The sequence below is a fragment of the Oncorhynchus tshawytscha genome, linkage group LG30, assembly GCF_018296145.1.
Source record: "Oncorhynchus tshawytscha isolate Ot180627B linkage group LG30, Otsh_v2.0, whole genome shotgun sequence".
Classification (NCBI taxonomy): domain Eukaryota; kingdom Metazoa; phylum Chordata; class Actinopteri; order Salmoniformes; family Salmonidae; genus Oncorhynchus; species Oncorhynchus tshawytscha.
In genome coordinates this window covers 50,244,338-50,267,107 of record NC_056458.1, presented here as the reverse complement: position 1 = coordinate 50,267,107, position 22,770 = coordinate 50,244,338, and the positions used below count along the sequence as shown (strand labels likewise).

Below are 22,770 nucleotides of genomic sequence, written 5' to 3'. Positions count from 1 at the left end.
GAATGACATTTACTCTCACTGTTGTCCAAAAAATAACTATCTGAAAGCCACGCCCTTGCTAAGCCACGCCTCCAGCCTTCTGAGCTGACCTGCTGGGCCATTTCTCAATAACCCAGTCACCAATAACCCAGCAGTTTTCCTCCGAAAACAACCCAACTAAGTGACCCAACATCTGCATAAGTTATGCCAACTAAACAACACAGAATGTTTTTGTTTTTGTGTAGAGTAGACAGCTTCAAAATGACTCAAAAAAATATATGTTCATATTGAGTGACATAAGATTATGCAGTAACACTTGACATTCAGTTCTTTGTGTAGTAGCTCAGTGGCAATAGCAACATTGTTGTTACGTAGGACTTTGCTTTATAATTGCATAATAATGGAATTATTACATCTGTTGAATAAGGAACAGTCACTATTCCTCGTGTACAGAGTTCGAAAAAAACCTCTGCTCTTTGCTGTTGTTCTGGGATTGATTTGCCCTTCTCGCACCAAAGTACATTCATCTCTAGGAGACAGAACGTGTCTCCTTCCTGAGCGGTATGACGGCTGCGTGGTCTCATGGTGTTTATACTTGCGTGCTATTGTTTGTACAGATGAACGTGGTAACTTCAGGCGTTTGGAAATTGCTCCCAAGGATGAACCAGACTGACTTGTGGAGGTCTACCATTTCTTTTCTGAGGTCTTGGCTGATTTCTTTTGATTTTCCCATGATGTCAAGCAAAGAGGCACTGAGTCTGAAGGTAGGCCTTGAAATACATCCACAGGTACACCTCCAATTGACTTAAATGATGTCACTTAGCCTATCAGAAGCTTATAAAGCCACATAATTTCCTAAGCTGTTTAAAGGCATAGTCAACTTAGTGTATGTAAACTTCTGACCCACTGGAATTGTGATGCAGTGAATTATAAGTGAAATAATCTGTCTGGAAACAATCGTTGGAAAAAGGACTTGTGTCATGCACACTGTAGATGTCCTAACCAACTATAGTTTGTTAACAAGAAATGTGTGAAGTGGTTGAAACACAACTTTTAATGACTCCAACCTAAGTGTATGTAAACTTCTGACTTCACCTGTAGTTTTAGTTTGTGTCAGATTCCCTTTTTATATGTGCACTGGTTGAAAAGAAACCAATCTGAATGTAGGCCCCGCATGCTAACGAGGCCTACAAGTTGTCAAATATGCCTATGCATAAGTGTCTACTCTTGGGTTACTTTTCAAACTCAACTCACTGATTTCTGAGATCAAACATGATCTGATACATAGTCCTAAACTATTGATTACTGTATAGGCCTAATCAGTTTACAGTATAATCTGTGCAGTGTGCACACACGATTCTCCGTCTCAATGAGTAGCTAAATCAAATGTCAACATAATACATCAATGTGCATATCTTATTAAAATAAAAAATATTGCGTACGTTTTAAAAAACAGTTTTTTAATTAATATATATATATATATATATATATATATATATATATATATATATCCTTTTTTTTTTAAATATTCATTTCTATCAATATTGCTGACTGAAAACGTTAGACAGGAGAGTAATTCCAAAGCATTTTCTGCTCTGGGAAGAGTTTTATTTCCTGTCTGCTACCCTTACCGGAAGTTTAGCTTCTGTTGTCAAACTGGACGAAAATGGCCGCTGCTGTGAGGTTGTTGTTTCCTTTTCTTTTTTCAATGAACGCACTGAAGTAATATATTGTTTTTAAGCATTGGAGTTGAGATCTACAATAAGACAGGTCCATTCTACTGTTTTACATTGACTCTGCTTCATGCGTTTTTTTGTCCCAGCTCGCTAACTTTTGCAGTTTCCGAAGAAGAAATGCTAGCTATGCTAACCTGCTAGCTTCGCTTGCCTGTCAGAATAAAGTTAAATGGGTTATAGTGAAAATAACGCGATTTCTTCCAAATGTATTGATCGAAACTGAGTTATCTTGTACAGACAGATATATTATACACTATTATACACTATTTGTTGAGAAATCGCCACACTATCAAACTTATCTGGACCGTATTTCTACCCGACCGTCTTTGCTGTTGTTGACATGTGGTTTGACCCGGGCTGAGTTTGGTGTCGCTGTGTGTGCATATGCAGGGTTTGAATGGTCGCTCTATGGAGGTGACGGTGTGGGGCTAAGGACAGCTGCAAGCGGTCACTCACCCAGCTACCGGTGGCAGACAACGATGGTATGCATCTCTTTTTTAAAATTTATTTAACACGGCAAGTCAGTTAAGAACAAATTGTTATTTACAATCACGGCCTACCGGAGAACAGTGGTTTAACTGCCTTGTTCAGGGGCAGAACGACAGATTTTTACCTTGTCAGCTCGGGGATTCAATCCAGCAACCTTTCGGTTATTAGTCCAACAATCTAACCACTAGACCACCTGCCGACCCATCTATGATACCTCTGTGCGCCTATTGATTGACACTATAGCCAGTATTTATGTACGACTTGTGATCATGCCCGCCCTAGCTTATATCTGCTCGCTTGTGTTGACTCTTCCGTTTCCTTTGTAAAGTGTGTCTGCTAGGTAACCATGGCTACAGTTAGCTAGCTCACTATTGATCTGTGTTGCCCTGTGGCCAGACAAGACTACTGAAGACTACAATAATGAATTTCAAATGTTCTATTTGCAGAAACAAGTTTTGGAATATGCATTGGATCGGGCTGAGGTAAAAGTTTGTATTTTTATATGTGTGTGTGTGTGTGTGTGTGTGTGTGTGTGTGTGTGTGTGTGTGTGTGTGTAGCAGTTCAAATACATCAGGCTTTTGTGTTTGTCTTCGTTCAGTACATTGTTGAAAGTGCTCGTCAACAGCCAGCCAAGAGGAGAGCGTTGTCCGGAGGGAGGAAGAGTCTATATCAGAAACTATACGAGCTCTACATCGAAGAGTGTGACAAAGAACCAGAGCTCAAGGTAACCAGGTCGAAGTCCAGTCATGTAGAAATAAAAGCATTTGACCTAAACATTGGACCCATTGACTTGTAGCTTCATAACAGAAAGGGAAAACCTGTGTTGTTATTGGAGACTTCAGTTTTCTTCTTGTTTCCTACTGAACGTTGATCCCATTGACCCTGATGTCAATTCTGTACCGGTACAGCGTCAATGTGGAGGCTATATACAGGGTGTTACGGTACAGAGTCAATGTGGAGGCTATATACAGGGTGTTACGGTACAGAGTCAATGTGGAGGCTATATACAGGGGGTACCAGTACAGAGTCAATGTGGAGGCTATATACAGGGGTACCAGTACAGAGTCAATGTGGAGGCTATATACAGGATATTACGGTACAGAGTCAATGTGGAGGCTATATACAGGGTATTACGGTACAGAGTCAATGTGGAGGCTATATACAGGGTATTACGGTACAGAGTCAGTGTGGAGGCTATATACAGGGTGTTATGGTACAGAGTCAATGTGGAGGCTATATACAGGGTATTACGGTACAGAGTCAATGTGGAGGCTATATACAGGGTATTACGGTACAGAGTCAATGTGGAGGCTATATACAGGATATTACGGTACAGAGTCAATGTGGAGGCTATATACAGGGTATTACGGTACAGAGTCAATGTGGAGGCTATATACAGGGTATTACGGTACAGAGTCAATGTGTAGACTATATACAGGGGGTACCGGTACAGAGTCAATGTGTAGACTATATACAGGGGGTACCGGTACAGAGTCAATGTGTAGACTATATACAGGGGGTACCGGTACAGAGTACCGGTACAGAGTCAATGTGGAGACTATATACAGGGGGTACCGGTTAGTTGAAGAGTATTTTCCTATTGTCTCATCCTGAATCATCCTGCGTATCAGTATTCACTATTCCTGTAATCAGTGAATGATGATTGAACATTGTTTTCCTGTTCGTCCTGGTTCGAAGCTGTTTGGTAATGCCAATGGATTGTTATCAATCATCCTATAATATTTCTTGTAAATGATTATGTGGCCGAGTCATTGAGTTGATTGGTTCATGTCCTTCCCTGTGTAGAGGCTGCTTGAGTTTGGATGCATCTTTGAATTGAATCTATCGTTTAGTGATCGTTGTTGTTCTGTTCTTCCTGGTTAGAAGCTGCGTAGGAATGTCAACCTGCTGGAGAAGCTGGTGTCTCAGGAGTCAGTGTCTTGTCTGGTGGTCAACCTTTACCCCGGCAACCAGGGATACTCCCTCATGCTCCTCGGCAAGAATGGATCTGGTGAGAGTCCGCGATCAATCGATCCTAACCGAACCATTAAAATCACACACACAGTATATGCTGACGACACCACACACCACACTATGTAGGTATCATTGAATATCTGAGGTACTGTATGTTTCATTTTGGAAGGATGTTTATGTTTGTTTGTTTTTGTTTGCTAGACTCTGAGACGATCCGTCTGCCATATGAGGAAGGACAGCTGTTGGAGTACCTGGACGCCGAGGAGCTTCCTCCTATCCTGGTGGATCTCTTAGAGAAGTCCCAGGTGTGTGTTCCTCCTATCCTGAGTAGTTCCAGGTGTGTGTTCCTCCTATCCTGAGTAGTCCCAGGTGTGTGTTCCTCCTATCCTGAGTAGTCCCAGGTGTGTGTTCCTCCTATCCTGAGTAGTTCCAGGTGTGTGTTCCTCCTATCCTGAGTAGTCCCAGGTGTGTGTTCCTCCTATCCTGAGTAGTCCCAGGTGTGTGTTCCTCCTATCCTGAGTAGTCCCAGGTGTGTGTTCCTCCTATCCTGGTGGATCTCTTAGAGAAGTCCCAGGTGTCTGTGTGTGTTTGTATTGCCTCCCTGTCTCTCTGTCTCCTTGTCCCCCTCTGACTCCTTGTCCCTCCCTCTGACTCCTTGTCCCCCCTCTGTCTCCTTGTCCCCCCTCTGACTCCTTGTCCTCTCCCTCTGACTCCTTGTCCCCCTCTGACTCCTCGTCCCCCCTCTGACTCCTCGTCCCCCCTCTGACTCCTCGTCCCCCTCTGACTCCTCGTCCCCCTCTGACTCCTCGTCCCCCTCTGACTCACCCCCCCTCTGACTCCTTGTCCCCCTCTGACTCCTTGTCCCCCACTCTGTCTCCTTGTTCCCCCTCTGACTCCTTGTCCCCCCCTCTGCCTCCTTGTCCCCCTCTGACTCCTTGTCCCCACCTCTGACTCCTTGTCCCCCCCTCTGACTCCTTGTCCCCCCTCTGACTCCTTGTCCCCCTCTGACTCCTCGTCCTCCCCGTCCCCCCCTCTGACTCCTTGTCCCCCCTCTGACTCCTTGCCCCCTCTGACTCCTTGCCCCCCCCTCTGACTCCTTGTCCCCCCCCCCTGACTCCTTGTCCCCCCCTCTGACTCCTTGTCCCCCCCCTCTGACTCCTTGTCCCCCTCTGACTCCTTGTCCCCCCCCTCTGACTCCTTGTCCCCCCACTCTGTCTCCTTGTCCCCCCCTCTGACTCCTTGTCCCCTCCCCCACTCTGACTCCTTGTCCCCCTCTGACTCCTTGCCCCCCCCTCTGGCTCCTTGTCCCCCTGACTCCTTGTCCCCCTCTGACTCCTTGTACCCCCTCTGACTCCTTGTCCCCCTTTCTAACTCCTTGTCCCCCTCTGACTCCTTGTCCCCCTTTCTAACTCCTTGTCCCCCCTCTGACTCCTTGTCCCCCAACTCTGACTCCTTGTCCCCCCCCTCTGACTCCTTGTCCCCCCCTCTGACTCCTTGTCCCCCCTCTGACTCCTTGTCCCCCCCACTCTGTCTCCTTGTCCCCCTCTGACTCCTTGTCCCCCCCCACTCTGTCTCCTTGTCCCCCCCCTCTGACTCCTTGTCCCCTCCCCCACTCTGACTCCTTGTCCCCCCCTCTGACTCCTTGTCCCCCCATTCTGTCTCCTTGTCCCCCCCTCTGACTCCTTGTACCCCCTCTGACTCCTTGTCCCCCTCTCTAACTCCTTGTCCCCCCCCTCTGACTCCTTGTCCCCCCCTCTGACTCCTTGCCACCCCCTCTGACTCCTTGTCCCCCTCTGACTCCTTGTCCCCCCCATTCTGTCTCCTTGTCCCCCCCCTCTGACTCCTTGTACCCCCTCTGACTCCTTGTCCCCCTCTCTAACTCCTTGTCCCCCCTCTGACTCCTTGTCCCCCCTCTGACTCCTTGTCCCCCTCTGACTCCTTGTCCCCCCTCTGACTCCTCGCCCCCCCCTCTGGCTCCTCGTCCCCCCCTCTGGCTCCTTGTCCCCACTCTGTCTCCTTGTCCCCCCCTCTGACTCCTTGGCCCCCCCTGACTACTTGCCACCCCCTCTGACTCCTTGTCCCCCTCTGACTCCTCACCCCCCCCTCTGGCTCCTCGTCCCCCCCCTCTGGCTCCTCGTCCCCCCTCTGACTCCTTGTCCCCCCCCTCTGACTCCTTGTCCCCCCTCTGACTCCTTGTCGTCCCCTCCTCTGATGATTCCTCGCCCCCCCCTCTGGCTCCTCGCCCCCCCTCTGACTCCTTGTCCTCTCTCTGTCTCCTTGTCCAGGTGAACATCTTCCACTGTGGCTGTGTGGTAGCTGAGGTCCGAGACTACAGACAGTCTGGCAACACTAAGATGCCCTCCTTCCAGAGCAGACACGTCCTGCTACGACCCACCATGCAGGTAGGAACTAGCACTGCCTTCTACAATCCTAGAAATATAACGTAAAGAGCAGACACCATGCAGGTAGGAACTAGCACTGCCTTCTACAATCCTAGAAATATAACGTAAAGAGCAGACACCATGCAGGTAGGAACTAGCACTGCCTTCTACAATCATAGAAATATAACGTAAAGAGCAGACACCATGCAGGTAGGAACTAGCACTGCCTTCTACAATCATAGAAATATAACGTAAAGAGCAGACACCATGCAGGTAGGAACTAGCACTGCCTTCTACAATCATAGAAATATAACGTAAAGAGCAGGTGAGAAGCAGGAGAACAGTGGTACTCAAACCTTTTTCAGCGGGGACCCGACCCCGAATCAAACAACACAAAAGGGATACTTCATGATTTTGGAAATGTCTCTGTCCAGTATGAAGGTAGTTTCGTGAGCCAATGCTAACTAGTGTGAGCGCAATAACTGGGGATCTATGGGTATATCTGTTAGCATGCTAGTAGATACCCATAGACACACACATTTAGATTTGTTTAACACTTTTTTGGTTACTACATGATTCCATATGTGTTATTTCATAGTTCTGATGTCTTCACTATTATTCCACAATGTAGAAAACTGTAAAAATAAAGAAAAATCCTTGAATGAGTAGTTGTGTCCAAACTTTTGACTGGTACTGTGTGTCAGTAGAACCTGCCATGCAGGAGAAGGAGAAACCTGATCGTTATGTCAGAGTGGTGATGATTTGCTATCAGAATGAAGTGCAGAAGGCCTCCCGAGTGGCGCAGCGCTCTGAGCCACTGCATCGCAGTGCTTGAGGCGTCACTACAGACCCGGGTCCGATCCCAGGCTGCGTTACAGCCGGCCGTGACAGGGAGACCCATGAGGCGGTGCACAATTGGCCCAGCGTCGTCCGGGTTGGGGGAGGGTTTGGCCGGCCGGGATTTCCTCGTCTCATCTCGCTCTAGCGACTCCTTGTGGCGGGCCGGGAGCCTGCAAGCTGATTTCGGTCGCGGACTCGATGGTGTTTCCTCCGACACATTGGTGCGTCTGGCTTCCGGTTTAAGTGAGCAGTGTGTCAAGAAGCAGTGTGGCTTGGCAGGGTCGTGTTTCCTAGGACGCGTGGCTCTCGTCCTTCGTCTCTCCCCAGTCCGTACGGGAGTTGCAGCGATGAGACAAGACTGTAACTACCAATTGGAAACCACAAAATTGGGGAGAAAAAGGAGTAAAAGTACAATAAAAATGTATGAAAGAATGATGTGGACATTTATTCCAAAATAGCCGTCAATCAGTACAGCTTGGAACGTGTTGGATACTAAATTCGGACCTTTGACCCTGTTATCCCCAGACACTGATCTGTGATGTCCATGCCATGACCAGTGACCACCACAAATGGACACAGGTGAGTTACCGAGGTCATACGATGGATAGGAACACTGAGAAATGTTCTGAGATTCAGTGATGGGGATCTCACATCTGATTTATTTAATTTACCTGCTCTTTTCTCATCATCCCCCTTCATCTTCACTTATTTTCCTCTCCCCCTCCACCCTTCTTGCATGTTCCCCCTTATCACCACCCTCTTCATCTATCCCCCTTCTCTTTCCCTTCCTCTCTCTTCCGCTCTCCCTTTCTCCCCCACCTCCTCTCTTCTCCCCTTTTCCCTCCTCTCATCTCTCATTTCTCCTCATCTCTCTTCTCATCTCATATCTCCTCTCTTCTCCTCATCTCATCTCTCCTCTTTCTCCTCCTCCTCTCTCCTCTCCAGGATGATAAGTTCCAGTTGGAGAGCCAGTTACTGCTGGCCACAGCTGATCCTCTGTGTCTGGATCCATCTATCTCTGTCACCTGTACAGCCAACCACCTGCTCTATAACAAGCAGAAGATGAACACTCACTCTATGAAACGGTACACACACACACACACACACACACACACACTGACACACACACACACAGACAGAGTCACGCTACATACAAACACACACACACACACACACACACACACACACACACACAGAGACAGACACACACAGACACACACACAGACAGTCACGCTACATACACACAGTCACCTGAAAACACACACACACACAGACAGAGTCACGCTACATACACACTCACCTGAAAACACACACACACACCTGCACTAGCTATTCTGCATACCTGATCTCCAGCTGTTCTGAGACACACACACACACACACACTGACCTGTCTCTCCTCTTTCCATAGTTGTTTTAAGCATCACTCTCGGGCGGCGCTGAACCGTCAGCAGGAGCTGTCCTACCTGCCCACGCCCCCCCAGCTGCGTCTCTATGACTACCTGCAGAGGAGGAAGGAGAGGAAGCCGGCCCCCTCGATAGACCTGAAGATCTCCAAAGCCGGAAAAGTTGAGATCACAATTACCCTTACCCAATTTACAAACACCTTTTTAGACATCCAATCCCAACAACACGCTGAGTTCAGACTGACCTCTCACCGTTCTGTCCCCTTCTCTCGTTTACAGTGTGTGGACATGTGGAAACAGAGCCACTGCCAACTCACTGTCCCCAAGGAGATTGATGTGAGTCTTTTTTCGCCCACACCCACCTGTCTGCCACGACCGTTGTCGGTCAGTGACTGCTACTGAGATCTGGACCAGGGTCGGGGGTCAATATCAATTGAAGTCAGTCATTTCAGGAAGTGATTTAAATGAAAAATACCTTCTTTTTTTTAAAAATAAAATAGTTTCTCCTTTTTCAGCTTATTGAGCTCATTGAAAATAGATGCCAATTTTTTTATATAATTTTTTCAATTATTGAATTGGAATTTCAGTTTACTTCCTGAATTGACTTGACTTTAATTGGAATTGAGCCCTGAGTAGTGTTCATGCTCAGACTGTCTCTGTGTTCCCAGGTAGAGAAATATGCAGTGGTAGAGAAGTCAGTGAAGTTGCAGGAATCTCAGCCCACTGTCTGGCCTGCAGAGGTAAGACTTCTCACTTCCTGGTGTCACACTCTTTATCTTCCCCTCTTACTGACCCACTGTCTGGCCTGCAGAGGTAATACTTCTCACTTCCTGGTGTCACACTCTTTATCCCCCCCCCGGACAGGAAGTGATAGATGACTATACGTTTGAGTGTGAGGTCGGGGGCCAGAGGACCAAGGTGTCCATCTTCCAGTCGGTGGGCGACCCTCTGGTCTACGGAAAGATCTACTGCGCTGAGGAAGACAGCAGCGACCTTCACCTCATACATCCAGCGTAAGGAGTGGGGGAGGGTGCAAACCCGCAGAGGAACATCATATTTTGACTGGCTTTGACAGTGTCATTCTTCCCACCAGGTTCCTAATAGGCTCAAAGAGAGATGCTGATCGGTAAGTGACTTGTCTATTTGTCCTTTCTGAAAACATTTGTTCTCTGTTGTAGGGCGTTGACTGTGTTGACTGTGTTGTGGGGCGTTGACTGTGTTGTAGGCCGTTGACTGTGTTGTAGGGCGTTGACTGTGTTGACTGTGTTGTAGGGCGTTGACTGTGTTGTAGGCCGTTGACTGTGTTGACTGTGTTGTAGGGCTTTGACTGTGTTGTGGGGCGTTGACTGTGTTGACTGTGTTGTAGGGCGTTGACTGTGTTGACTGTTCTGGGGCGTTGACTGTGTTGTAGGGCGTTGACTGCATTGACTGTGTTGTAGGGCGTTGACTGTGTTGTGGGGCGTTGACTGTGTTGTAGGGCGTTGACTGTGTTGTAGGGCGTTGACTGTGTGGTAGGGTGTTGACTGTGTTGTAAGGCGTTGACTGTGTTGTAGGGCGTTGACTGCATTGACTGTGTTGTAGGGCGTTGACTGTGTTGACTGTTGTAGGGCGTTGACTGTGTTGACTGTTGTAGGGCGTTGACTGTGTTGACTGTTGTAGGGCGTTGACTGTGTTGTAGGGCGTTGACTGTGTTGACTGTGTTGTAAGGCGTTGACTGTGTTGTAGGGCATTGACTGACTGTGTTGTAGAGCATTGACTGTGTTGTAGGGCATTGACTGTGTTGTAGGGCGTTGACTGTGTTGTAGGGCGTTGACTGTGTTGTAGGGCGCTGACTGTGTTGTAGGGCGTTGACTGTGTTGTAGGGCGTTGACTGTGTTGTAGGGCGTTGACTGTGTTGACTGTGTTGTAGGGCGTTGACTGTGTAAGGCATTGACTGTGTTGTAGGCCGTTGACTGTGTTGACTGTGTTGTAGGGCTTTGACTGTGTTGTGGGCGTTGACTTGACTGTGTTGACTGTGTTGTAGGGCGTTGACTGTGTTGACTGTTCTGGGGCGTTGACTGTGTTGTAGGGCGTTGACTGCATTGACTGTGTTGTGGGGCGTGACTGTGTTGTAGGGCGTTGACTGTGTGGTAGGGCGTTGACTGCATTGACTGTGTTGTAGGGTGTTGACTGTGTTGTAGGGCGTTGACTGTGTTGACTGTGTTGTAGGGCGTTGACTGTGTTGTAGGCCGTTGACTGTGTTGTGGGGCGTTGACTGTGTTGACTGTTCTGGGGCGTTGACTGTGTTGACTGTGTTGTAGGGCGTTGACTGTGTTGTAGGCCATTGACTGTGTTGACTGTGTTGTAGGGCGTTGACTGTGTTGTAAGGCGTTGACTGTGTTGACTGTGTTGTAGGGCGTTGACTGTGTTGTGGGCGTTGACTGTGTTGTAGGGCGTTGACTGTGTTGACTGTGTTGTAAGGCGTTGACTGTGTGTAGGGCGTTGACTGTGTTGTAGGGCGTTGACTGTGACTGTGTTGTAGGGCGTTGACTGTGTTGTAGGGCGTTGACTGTGTTGTAGGGCGTTGACTGTGTTGTAGGGCGCTGACTGTGTTGACTGTGTTGTAGGGCGTTGACTGTGTTGTACTGTGTTGTAGGTCGTTGACTGTGTAAGGCGTTGACTGTGTTGTAGGGCGTTGACTGTGTTGACTGTTGTAGGGCGTTGACTGTGTTGACTGTTGTAGGGTGTTGACTGTGTTGTAGGGCATTGACTGTGACTGTGTTGTAGGGCATTGACTGTGTTGTAGGGCATTGACTGTGTTGTAGGGCGTTGACTGTGTTGTAGGGCATTGACTGTGTTGTAGGGCGCTGACTGTGTTGTAGGGCGTTGACTGTGTTGACTGTGTTGTAGGGCGTTGACTGTGTTGTAGGGCGTTGACTGTGTTGTCTGTGTTGTAGGGCGTTGACTGTGTAAGGCGTTGACTGTGTTGTAGGGCGTTGACTGTGTTGTAAGGCGTTGACTGTGTTGACTGTGTTGTAGGGCGTTGACTGTGTTGTAGGGCGTTGACTGTGTTGTAGGGCGTTGACTGTGTTGTAAGGCGTTGACTGTGTTGTAGGGCGTTGACTGTGTTGTAAGGCGTTGACTGTGTTGTGGGCGTTGACTGTGTTGTAGGGCGTTGACTGTGTTGACTGTGTTGTAGGGCGTTGACTGTGTTGTAGGGCGTTGACTGTGTTGTAGGGCGTTGACTGTGTTGTAGGGCGTTGACTGTGTTGTAGGGCGTTGACTGCATTGACTGTGTTTTGGGGCGTTGACTGTGTTGTGTGGCGTTGACTGTGTTGTGGGGCGTTGACTGTGTTGCAGGGCGTTGACTGTGTTGTAAGGCGTTGACTGTGTTGTAGGCGTTGACTGCGTTGACTGTTGTAGGGCGTTGACTGTGTTGTGGGGCGTTGACTGTGTTGTAAGGCGTTGACTGTGTTGTAGGGCGTTGAACGTGTTGACTGTGTTGTAAGGCGTTGACTGTGTTGTAGGGCGTTGACTGTGTTGACTGTGGTGTAGGGCGTTGACTGTGTTGTAGGGCGTTGACTGTGTTGTAGGGCGTTGACTGTGTTGTAGGGCGTTGACTGTGTTGTAGGGCGTTGACTGTGTTGTAGGGTGTTGACTGCATTGACTGTGTTTTGGGGCGTTGACTGTGTTGTGGGCGTTGACTGTGTTGTAGGGCGTTGACTGTGTTGTGGGGCGTTGACTGTGTTGTAGGGCGTTGACTGTGTTGTGGGGCGTTGACTGTGTTTTAGGGCGTTGACTGTGTTGACTGTGTTGTAAGGAGTTGACTGTGTTGTAGGGCGTTGACTGTGTTGTAGGGCGTTGACTGTGTTGTAGGGCGTTGACTGTGTTGTAAGGCGTTGACTGTGTTGTAGGGCGTTGACTGTGTTGTAGGGCGTTGACTGTGTTGTAGGGCGTTGACTGTGTTGTAGGGTGTTGACTGCATTGACTGTGTTTTGGGGCGTTGACTGTGTTGTGGGGCGTTGACTGTGTTGTAGGGCGTTGACTGTGTTGTAAGGCGTTGACTGTGTTGTAGGGCGTTGACTGTGTTGTGGGGCGTTGACTGTGTTGTAGGGCGTTGACTGTGTTGACTGTGTTGACTGTGTTGTAAGGCGTTGACTGTGTTGTAGGGCGTTGACTGTGTTGTAGGGCGTTGACTGTGACTGTGTTGTAGGGCGTTGACTGTGTTGTAGGGCGTTGACTGTGACTGTGTTGTAGGGCGTTGACTGTGTTGTAGGGCGTTGACTGTGTTGTAGGGCGTTGACTGGTGTGTGTGTGTGTGTGTGTGTGTGTGTGTGTGTGTGTGTGTGTGTGTGTGTGTGTGTGTGTGTGTTCCAGGTTTCTATCCCAGTATAAAGGTGTGTATGAGCAGGACGTGAAGTGCCAGGTGAAAATGTCTCGGAACTCAGGCATCATGGGACAGAACCAACTCTCAGCCAGTAGAGAGGCAGAGGTACACACCACAACACACTGTAGAACCAACTCTGAGCCTGGCAGAGAGACAGAGCTTGTTGTTGATTTACCTAATGCCCGTTGTGTGTCCCCAGGTAGATGGTCTATCAGCCTTGGTTCAGTCGTCAGGTGTGTTGGGGAAGGGGGTGAAGCACCGGCCTCCCCCCATCAAACTACCCTCCGGGTCGGGCAGCAGCTCCTCAGGTTACCCCCCTCTCTAACCAGCCTGGAGGTCTGTGGCTGCATCTCATACCAGAAAGTTGTTCTTCTCTACTTGACATCTGATTGGTGCTTCTACTTTCTCCCATCTCTCTCTCGCCCTGCTCCCTCTCTTCCTCCTCTCCTCTCCCCAGGTAACCTGTATAGTTCAGCCCAGGCTACCAGTGGTCTCCTTAAGTGTCTTACGCCCCCTCCAGGAACAGGCCCCGGCTCAGCCAAGCCCCAGTCTCTGAGTAGGAAGCACTCTGTGGAGCTGGGGCAGGGGTTACAGCTGGGGGCCCTATCTCCCATGGCGTCGACACAGAGTGAGTACCTGACCAGTCTGTCAAACAGTCAGTCAGTCTATCAAACAGCCAGTCAGTCTATCAAACAGTCAGTCAGTCTATCAAACAGCCAGTCAGTCTATCAAACAGCCAGTCAGTCTATCAAACAGTCAGTCAGTCTATCAAACGGTCAGTCAGTCAGGCTATCAAACGGTCAGTCAGTCAGGCTATCAAACAGTCAGCCAGTCTGTCAAACAGCCAGTCAGTCTATCAAACAGCCAGTCAGTCTATCAAACAGTCAGTCAGTCTATCGAACAGTCAATCTGTCTCATACAGTCAGTCAGTCTATCAAACGGTCAGTCAGTCAGTCTATCAAACGGTCAGTCAGTCAGTCTATCAAACAGTCAGTCTATCAAACAGTCAGTCAGTCTATCAAACAGTCAGTCAGTCTCAAACAGTCAGTCAGGCTATCAAACAGTCAGGCTATCAAACGGTCAGTCAGTCAGTCTATCAAACGGTCAGTCAGTCAGGCTATCAAACAGTCAGTCTATCAAACGGTCAGTCAGTCAATCAAATGGTCAGTCAATCAAACGGTCAGTCAGTCAGTCTATCAAACAGTCAGTCAGTCAGGCTATCAAACAGTCAGTCTATCAAACAGTCAGTCAGTCTATCAAACGGTCAGTCAGTCTATCAAACGGTCAGTCAGTCAGGCTATCAAACAGTCAGTCAGTCAGGCTATCAAACAGTCAGTCAGTCTATCAAACAGTCAGTCAGTCTATCAAACAGTCAGTCAGTCTATCAAACGGTCAGTCAGTCAGGCTATCAAACAGTCAGTCTATCAAACAGTCAGTCAGTCTATCAAACGGTCAGTCAGTCTATAAAACGGTCAGTCAGTCAGGCTATCAAACAGTCAGTCAGTCAGGCTATCAAACAGTCAGTCAGTCTATCAAACAGTCAGTCAGTCTATCAAACAGTCAGTCAGTCTATCAAACAGTCAGTCAGTCTATCAAACAGTCAGTCAGTCTATCAAACAGTCAGTCAGTCTATCAAACGGTCAGTCAGTCAGTCTATCAAACGGTCAGTCAGTCAGTCAGTCTATCAAACAGTCAATCATGTGTGAAAGATGGCGCCAACAGAGGAGGCTTACGAGTTCCAACCCAATCAGCAAAGGCTTACGAGTTCCAACCCAATCAGAGAAGGCTTACGAGTTCCAACCCAATCAGAGAAGGCTTACGAGTTCCAACCCAATCAGAGAAGGCTTACGAGTTCCAACCCAATCAGAGAAGGCTTACGAGTTCCAACCCAATCAGAGGAGGCTTACGAGTTCCAACCCAATCAGAGGAGGCTTACGAGTTCCAACCCAATCAGAGAAGGCTTACGAGTTCCAACCCAATCAGAGAAGGCTTACGAGTTCCAACCCAATCAGAGAAGGCTTACGAGTTCCAACCCAATCAGAGAAGGCTTACGAGTTCCAACCCAACTTTTCTATTAAGTGACTTTAGTGTTTATCTTAACTTTGTACATAAAGTTTATACTAGTATCACATATGACCACCAAGCACTTCTGGACATGGGATCGACAGTTACTAACCTCCATTTAGACTTCAAATATGATTTAATCTCCGGCTCAGCTGTTCCACTGTTCATAACCGACCCCATTCCTTTGTTCCATGTGCTGTCAAAATGCTGCAGCCATAAACGCGGGAGAGGAGGTGAAGTCCTGGTGAAATTGAGGCAAAGAAAGAAACCCGAATGATGCTCCCCTCCATTTTCAAATGTCCAGTCACTGGAGAATAAGATGGATGAGCTTCATTCGAGAGTCTTCTACCAGATGTAAAAAAAAAAAAACTTTTATTTTTAAAAAGAAATTTACCCCTTTTTTCTCCCCAATTTTGTGGTACCCAGTTGGTAGTTACAGTCTTGTCTCATCGCTGCAACTCCCGCACGGACTCAGGAGAGGCGAAGGTCGAGAGCCATGCGTCCTCCGAAACACAACTGCTTCTTGACACAACGCACATCCAACCCGGAAGCCAGCCGCACCAATGTGTCGGAGGAAACGCCGTACACCTGGCGACCTGGTCAGCGTGCACTGTGCCCGGCCTGCCACAGGAGTCGCTAGTGCGCAATGAGACAAGAATATCCTTGCCGGCCAAACCCTCCCCTAACCCGGATGACGCTGGGCCAATTGTGCTTCACCCCATGGACCTCCCGGTCGCGACAGAGCCTGGGCTCGAACCCATAATCTCTGGTGGCACAGCTAGCTAGCACCGCACCACCCGGGAGGGACTCCTATCAGAGAGGCTTGAACAGCTTCAATATTATGTGTCTGGATGATGATACTATGCACGTAGTACTCTGTAGATTCTCCATGCAGTGGCAGCAGGACGGCCGACTTCGGAGGAACACAAAGGGAGGTGTTTTCTCATAAATAACAGCTGCTTCTAGTGCGAAGGAAATCTTGAGCTTTTGCTCACTTGATATATAGAATACCTCATGGTAAACTGCAGACCCTTTAATCTACCAAGAGAGTTCTCATCAGTAATTATCACGGCTTGTCTACATTCCTCCACAAGCCACCACCACTCTGGCAACTCAATCAACTGTATGGGGCCATAAAACAAACAAGAAACCGTTGACCCAGAGGCAGCGTTTCTGGTGGGCGGGGACTTTAATGTGGGTAGACCAGCTGGAGGGTGTCAGTCTGTAATCCCAACATGTTTCAAACTGATCACCATCGTCCCTCTTCCCAAGAGCTCCTTAGGTAACCTGCCTAAATGCACTCACAGATGTAATTATGAAGTGCTTTGAAAGGCTGGTCGTGACATTCACATCAACAGCATCAATAGAGACACCGTAGACCCACTCCGATTCGCATACCGCCCCAACAGATCCCCAACAGATCCCCAACAGATCCAATCTCATTTGTACATCACAGTGCCCTCTCCCACCTGGACAAGAGGGGAAATAACTACATGAGAAGGCAGTTCATAGTAACTGAAACTAGATCCCCTACATATGGGACTGAAACTAGATCCCCTACATATGGGACTGAAACTAGATCCCCTACATATGGGACTGAAACTAGATCCCCTATATATGGGACTGAAACTAGATCCCCCTACATATGGGACTGAAACTAGATCCCCTACAACATACTGGTCTGAGACTAGATCCCCCTACAACATACTGGTCTGAGACTAGATCCCCCTACAACATACTGGTCTGAGACTAGATCCCCTACAACATACTGGTCTGAAACTAGATCCCCTACAACATACTGGTCTGAAACTAGATCCCCTACAACATACTGGTCTGAAACTAGATCCCCTACAACATACTGGTCTGAAACTAGATCCCCTACAACATACTGGTCTGAAACTAGATCCCCTACAACATACTGGTCTGAAACTAGATCCCCTACAACATACTGGTCTGAAACTAGATCCCCTACAACATACTGGTCTGAAACTAGATCCCCTACAACATACTGGTCTGAGACTAGATCCCCCTACAACATACTGGTCTGAGACTAGATCCCCCTTCATACTGGTCTGAAACTAGATCCCCCTACAACATACTGGTCTGAAACTAGATCCCCCTACTACATATTGGTCTGAGACTAGATCTCCCTACTACATATTGGTCTGAGACTAGATCCCCTAGAAGAGGTTCTCTTCTGTACTGTTCAACCAGTCCAGTAAATGTGTAGGAGGATATCTAATAACTTGATGTAATACATGGTTTTGGTAACATGTTACAAATGCTTACTATTTAACCAAGTTGTAACAGTATATACCTGTTTGTGTAATTACATGAACCCCCTCTTCGCCCGGACTCCTTCTTCTCTTCCCCCTTCCCCCTCTTCTCCGTGACCCCCTCTACTCTCCCCCATATTCTCTCCCCCTCTTCCCCCTTCCCCTCTTCTCCATGACCCTCTCTTCCCCCTGACCCCCTCCACTCTCCCCCTATTCTCTCCCCCTCTTCCTCCTGACTCCCTCTTCTCTCCCCCTCTTCACCCTGACCTCCTCCACTCTCCCCCTATTCTCTTCCCCCTGACCCCCGCTTCTCTCCCCCTATTCTCCCCCTCTTCACCCTCCCCCTCTTCACCCTGACCCCCTCTTCCCCATGACCCTCTCTTCTCTCCCCCTCTTCCCCGTGACCCCCTCTTCTCTACCCCCTCTTCTCTCCCCTCTTCTCTACCCCTTTTCTCTCCCTGACCACCTCTCTCTCTCTCAGGATCGGGGACCCCGAAGCCGTCCACCCCCACCAATACCCCTTGTTCCACCCCCTCACCCCCCGACTCCCTCCTTTCCCTCCCTCCCTCCGTCACCCCCACCCCTACGGACCCCCAGGCCCTCCTGACCCCCCAGCAGCAGCTGTCCCTACCTGTAATGACCATCCCTCTACCCACCATGAGAACCTCCATCACAACAGAAACCAGCTCCTCTCAGGTCATGGCTAACCCTGCTGGACTCAACTTCCTCAACGTGGTGGGATCTGTCTGGTAAGGATCTGCATACTCTTAATAGATAATAATAGATAATAATAATAATAATAGATATGAATAGAGTGTTATCCAGACAGAAAAGAGAAATAGGCATACATTTTTATTTTGATTTAGAGCAATAAAGAAATTGAATAATTTAACTGAGCAAACCAGAAACCTTTCAATAAATTACATTTAAAAGAATACTTTCCAACCATTTTAAATAAGACATAGGAAAGGTTGGACTATGGCAGATGAAGAATCAATATCTAAGTATTTATCGGGTCAATATGTTAGTGTGTTATGTCTGTTTGTAACAGTGTATATATATATGTATATGTGTGTGAAAAATGTTTGTATTATACATTTTATTTTAATGTTTAAGGACTCTTGGAAGATTAGTTCAAATGAGGACTAAAATATATTAAAATCAAAACCTAGTTGTTTTAAAACCTCCAAGGACCTTTTAGTTTGACTAAATAAGTCTTGTCTGGGTTATACCTCAGTCTGTCTTGTCTGGGTTATACCTCAGTCTGTCTTGTCTGGGTTATACCTCAGTCTGTCTTGTCTGGGTTATACCTCAGTCTGTCTTGTCTGGGTTATACCTCAGTCTGTCTTGTCTGGGTTATACCTCAGTCTGTCTTGTCTGGGTTATACCTCAGGCTGTCTTGTCTGGGTTATACCTCAGGCTGTCTTGTCTGGGTTATACCTCAGTGGGTTATACCTCAGTCTGTCTTGTCTGGGTTATACCTCAGTCTGTCTTGTCTGGGTTATACCTCAGTCTGGGTTATACCTCAGTCTGTCTTGTCTGGGTTATACCTCAGTCTGTCTTGTCTGGGTTATACCTCAGTCTGTCTTGTCTGGGTTATACCTCAGTGGGTTATACCTCAGTCTGTCTTGTCTGGGTTATACCTCAGGCTGTCTTGTCTGGGTTATACCTCAGTGGGTTATACCTCAGTCTGTCTTGTCTGGGTTATACCTCAGTCTGTCTTGTCTGGGTTATACCTCAGTCTGTCTTGTCTGGGTTATACCTCAGTCTGTCTTTCAGTCTTGTCTGAGTTATACCTCAGTCTGTCTTTCAGTCTTGTCTGAGTCTCTCTCTCTCTCTTTCTCTGTGTCTGTGCAGCAGTCCCCAGACTCTGATGACTTCCAGTCAGATGTTGGGTCCTGGTCTCAACCTGAGTGGTCTGGGAGGACTGATGCCTACCACACAGTCAGGTAACACAGACTGCCTACCACACAGTCAGGTAACACAGACAGCCTACCACACAGTCAGGTAACACAGACTGCCTACCACACAGACTGCCTACCACACAGTCAGGTAACACAGACTGCCTACCACACAGTCAGGTAACACAGACAGCCTACCACACAGTCAGGTAACACAGACTGCCTACCACACAGTCAGGTAACACAGACAGCCTACCACACAGTCAGGTAACACAGACAGCCTACCACACAGTCAGGTAACACAGACAGCCTACCACACAGTCAGGTAACACAGACAGCCTACCACACAGTCAGGTAACACAGACAGCCTACCACACAGTCAGGTAACACAGACTGCCTACCACACAGTCAGGTGACACAGACTGCCTACCACACAGTCAGGTGACACAGACTGCCTACCACACAGTCAGGTGACACAGACAGCCTACCACACAGTCAGGTGACACAGACAGCCTACCACACGGTCAGGTGACACAGACAGCCTACCACACAGTCAGGTAACACAGACAGCCTACCACACAGTCAGGTAACACAGACAGCCTACCACACAGTCAGGTAACACAGACTGCCTACCACACAGTCAGGTAACACAGACTGCCTACCACACAGTCAGGTGACACAGACAGCCTACCACACAGTCAGGTGACACAGACAGCCTACCACACAGTCAGGTGACACAGACAGCCTACCACACAGTCAGGTAACACAGACAGCCTACCACACAGTCAGGTAACACAGACAGCCTACCACACAGTCAGGTAACACAGACTGCCTACCACACCAGGTAACAGACTGCCTACCACACAGACTGCCTACCACACAGTCAGGTAACACAGACTGCCTACCACACAGTCAGGTAACACAGACTGCCTACCACACCAGGTAACAGACTGCCTACCACACCAGGTAACACAGACGGCCTACCACACAGACTGCCTACCACGCAGCCAGGTAACACAGACTGCCTACCACACAGTCAGGTAACACAGACAGCCTACCACACAGACAGCCTACCACACAGTCAGGTAACACAGACTGCCTACCACACAGTCAGGTAACACAGACTGCCTACCACACAGTCAGGTAACACAGACTGCCTACCACACAGTCAGGTAACACAGACTGCCTACCACACAGTCAGGTAACACAGACTGCCTACCACACAGTCAGGTAACACAGACTGCCTACCACACAGTCAGGTAACACAGACTGCCTACCACACAGTCAGGTAACACAGACAGCCTACCACACAGTCAGGTAACACAGACTGCCTACCACACAGTCAGGTAACACAGACTGCCTACCACACAGTCAGGTAACACAGACTGCCTACCACACAGTCAGGTAACACAGACTGCCTACCACACAGTCAGGTAACACAGACTGCCTACCATACCAGGTAACACAGACTGCCTACCACACAGTCAGGTAACACAGACTGCCTACCACACAGTCAGGTAACAGACAGCCTACCACACAGACTGCCTACCACACAGTCAGGTAACCCCGTCGGTTTTGCCCCATAGTTGTGCACGTATCTTGTTGCTAGACAACCAACCCGGCAGTTTCGTTGCTAGACAACCAACCCGGCAGTTTCGTTGCTAGACAACCAACCCGGCATGAAGTCATGTTCCGTTGCCTTGCAATGTTAAAGCTGCAATATGTCACTTTTTGGGGACCTGATCTAATTCACATAGAAATATGAGTTATAGATCTGTCCTTCTCATTGAACGCAGGTCTAAGAAGCAGTAGATATGTTCGTTGTGGGTTATTTCTATGCTTCCCGTGTTTAAGTTGAGTTTTTACGTCTTTTACTTTCAGCTTTTCAAACTATTTTTCAAAGCAGTTTAAATAGTACAATGATTCTCTACAATTTTAGAATTTTAGCAAATCTTTAAATTACAGGATGGCAGGAAATGACAGTAACCTGTTTTGTCCAGCTGGTTGCTGCCTTGGCATGTTAAATGACAATAACTTATTTCCTCCTCCCTCTCTCTCTCCCTCCCTCAGTTGCAATTCTTGCACCACCAAATGCAGCAGCAGCAAATGGCTATGGGGGAGACGGGTCCTCGGGGGCGTCGCCACGGCTACATACCGCCAGCCAACCAATAAGTAAGACCAAGAGGAGCACACCGCAGCCCCTCCCCCAATCATGATGACCCCCCCCCAGCCAAGAGGAGCACACCACAGCCCCTCCCCAAATCATGATTGAGAGAACTTCACCCAACCCCTATACGTCTCTATAGTGTATTATTTAGAAGATGGTTCTTCCTACCAGCCTGCTGTCCTGTTACTTCCTCATATGACATCACGGTGTCCTCTACAGGGCCGTTGATTCAAACAGAGCTCCTGGATGGACAACAGGGACTGGATAGACACAGGGACTGGATAGACACAGGGACTGCTCCTGGATGGACAACAGGGACTGGATAGACACAGGGACTGCTCCTGGATGGACAACAGCTCCTGGATAGACACAGGGACTGCTCCTGGATGGACAACAGCTCCTGGATGGACAACAGCTCCTGGATAGACACAGGGACTGCTCCTGGATGGACAACAGGGACTGGATAGACACAGGGACTGCTCCTGGATGGACAACAGCTCCTGGATGGACAACAGCTCCTGGATGGACAACAGCTCCTGGATAGACACAGGGACTGCTCCTGGATGGACAACAGGGACTGGATAGACACAGGGACTGCTCCTGGATGGACAACAGGGACTGGATAGACACAGGGACTGCTCCTGGATGGACAACAGGGACTGGATAGACACAGGGACTGCTCCTGGATAGACACAGGGACTGGATGGGCACAGGGACTGCTCCTGGATGTACAACAGGGACTGGATAGACACAGGGACTGGATGGGCACAGGGACTGGATGGGCACAGGGACTGGATGGGCACAGGGACTGGATGGGCACAGGGACTGCTCCTGGATGGACAACAGCTCCTGGATGGACAACAGCTCCTGGATGGACAACAGCTCCTGGATGGACAACAGCTCCTGGATAGACACAGGGACTGCTCCTGGATGGACAACAGGGACTGGATAGACACAGGGACTGCTCCTGGATGGACACAGGGACTGCTCCTGGATGGACAACAGGGACTGGATAGACACAGGGACTGCTCCTGGATGGACAACAGGGACTGGATAGACACAGGGACTGGATAGACACAGGGACTGCTCCTGGATAGACACAGGGACTGGATGGGCACAGGGACTGCTCCTGGATGGACAACAGGGACTGGATAGACACAGGGACTGGATGGGCACAGGGACTGGATGGGCAC

General features: G+C 48.7%; 1 protein-coding gene across 5 annotated transcripts; it reads left to right on the top strand.

Annotated features, from left to right (window-relative positions):
• The first annotated feature begins 1,583 nt into the window (after window positions 1–1,583).
• Window positions 1,584–22,143, top strand: LOC112238391 (transcription factor SPT20 homolog). Of its 5 annotated transcripts, none has more exons than XM_042309185.1 (20): window positions 1,584–1,662; window positions 2,106–2,197; window positions 2,651–2,686; window positions 2,831–2,929; window positions 4,090–4,216; window positions 4,381–4,484; window positions 6,465–6,581; window positions 7,926–7,979; window positions 8,346–8,485; window positions 8,809–8,965; window positions 9,083–9,139; window positions 9,472–9,543; window positions 9,668–9,816; window positions 9,897–9,929; window positions 13,160–13,274; window positions 13,369–13,477; window positions 13,627–13,797; window positions 17,991–18,258; window positions 19,367–19,458; window positions 21,481–22,143. In XM_042309185.1, exons 2-20 carry the CDS (start codon window positions 2,195–2,197, stop codon window positions 21,624–21,626), a joined length of 2,049 nt encoding a protein of 682 aa, XP_042165119.1. In that variant the 5' UTR covers window positions 1,584–1,662; window positions 2,106–2,194; the 3' UTR covers window positions 21,627–22,143. The 5 variants fall into 5 exon arrangements, with proteins under 5 accessions (XP_042165119.1, XP_042165116.1, XP_042165118.1 ...); XM_042309182.1 differs by having other exon boundaries at window positions 2,804–2,929; XM_042309184.1 differs by having other exon boundaries at window positions 1,624–1,749.
• The last annotated feature ends 627 nt before the right edge of the window (window positions 22,144–22,770 follow it).

Coding starts and splice junctions, on each gene's coding strand:
- LOC112238391 (XM_042309182.1), top strand. Junction 9,930..13,159: donor TCAAAGAGAGATGCTGATCG/GTAAGTGACTTG, acceptor TGTGTGTTCCAG/GTTTCTATCCCAGTATAAAG. Junction 13,798..17,990: donor TCCCATGGCGTCGACACAGA/GTGAGTACCTGA, acceptor TCTCTCTCTCAG/GATCGGGGACCCCGAAGCCG.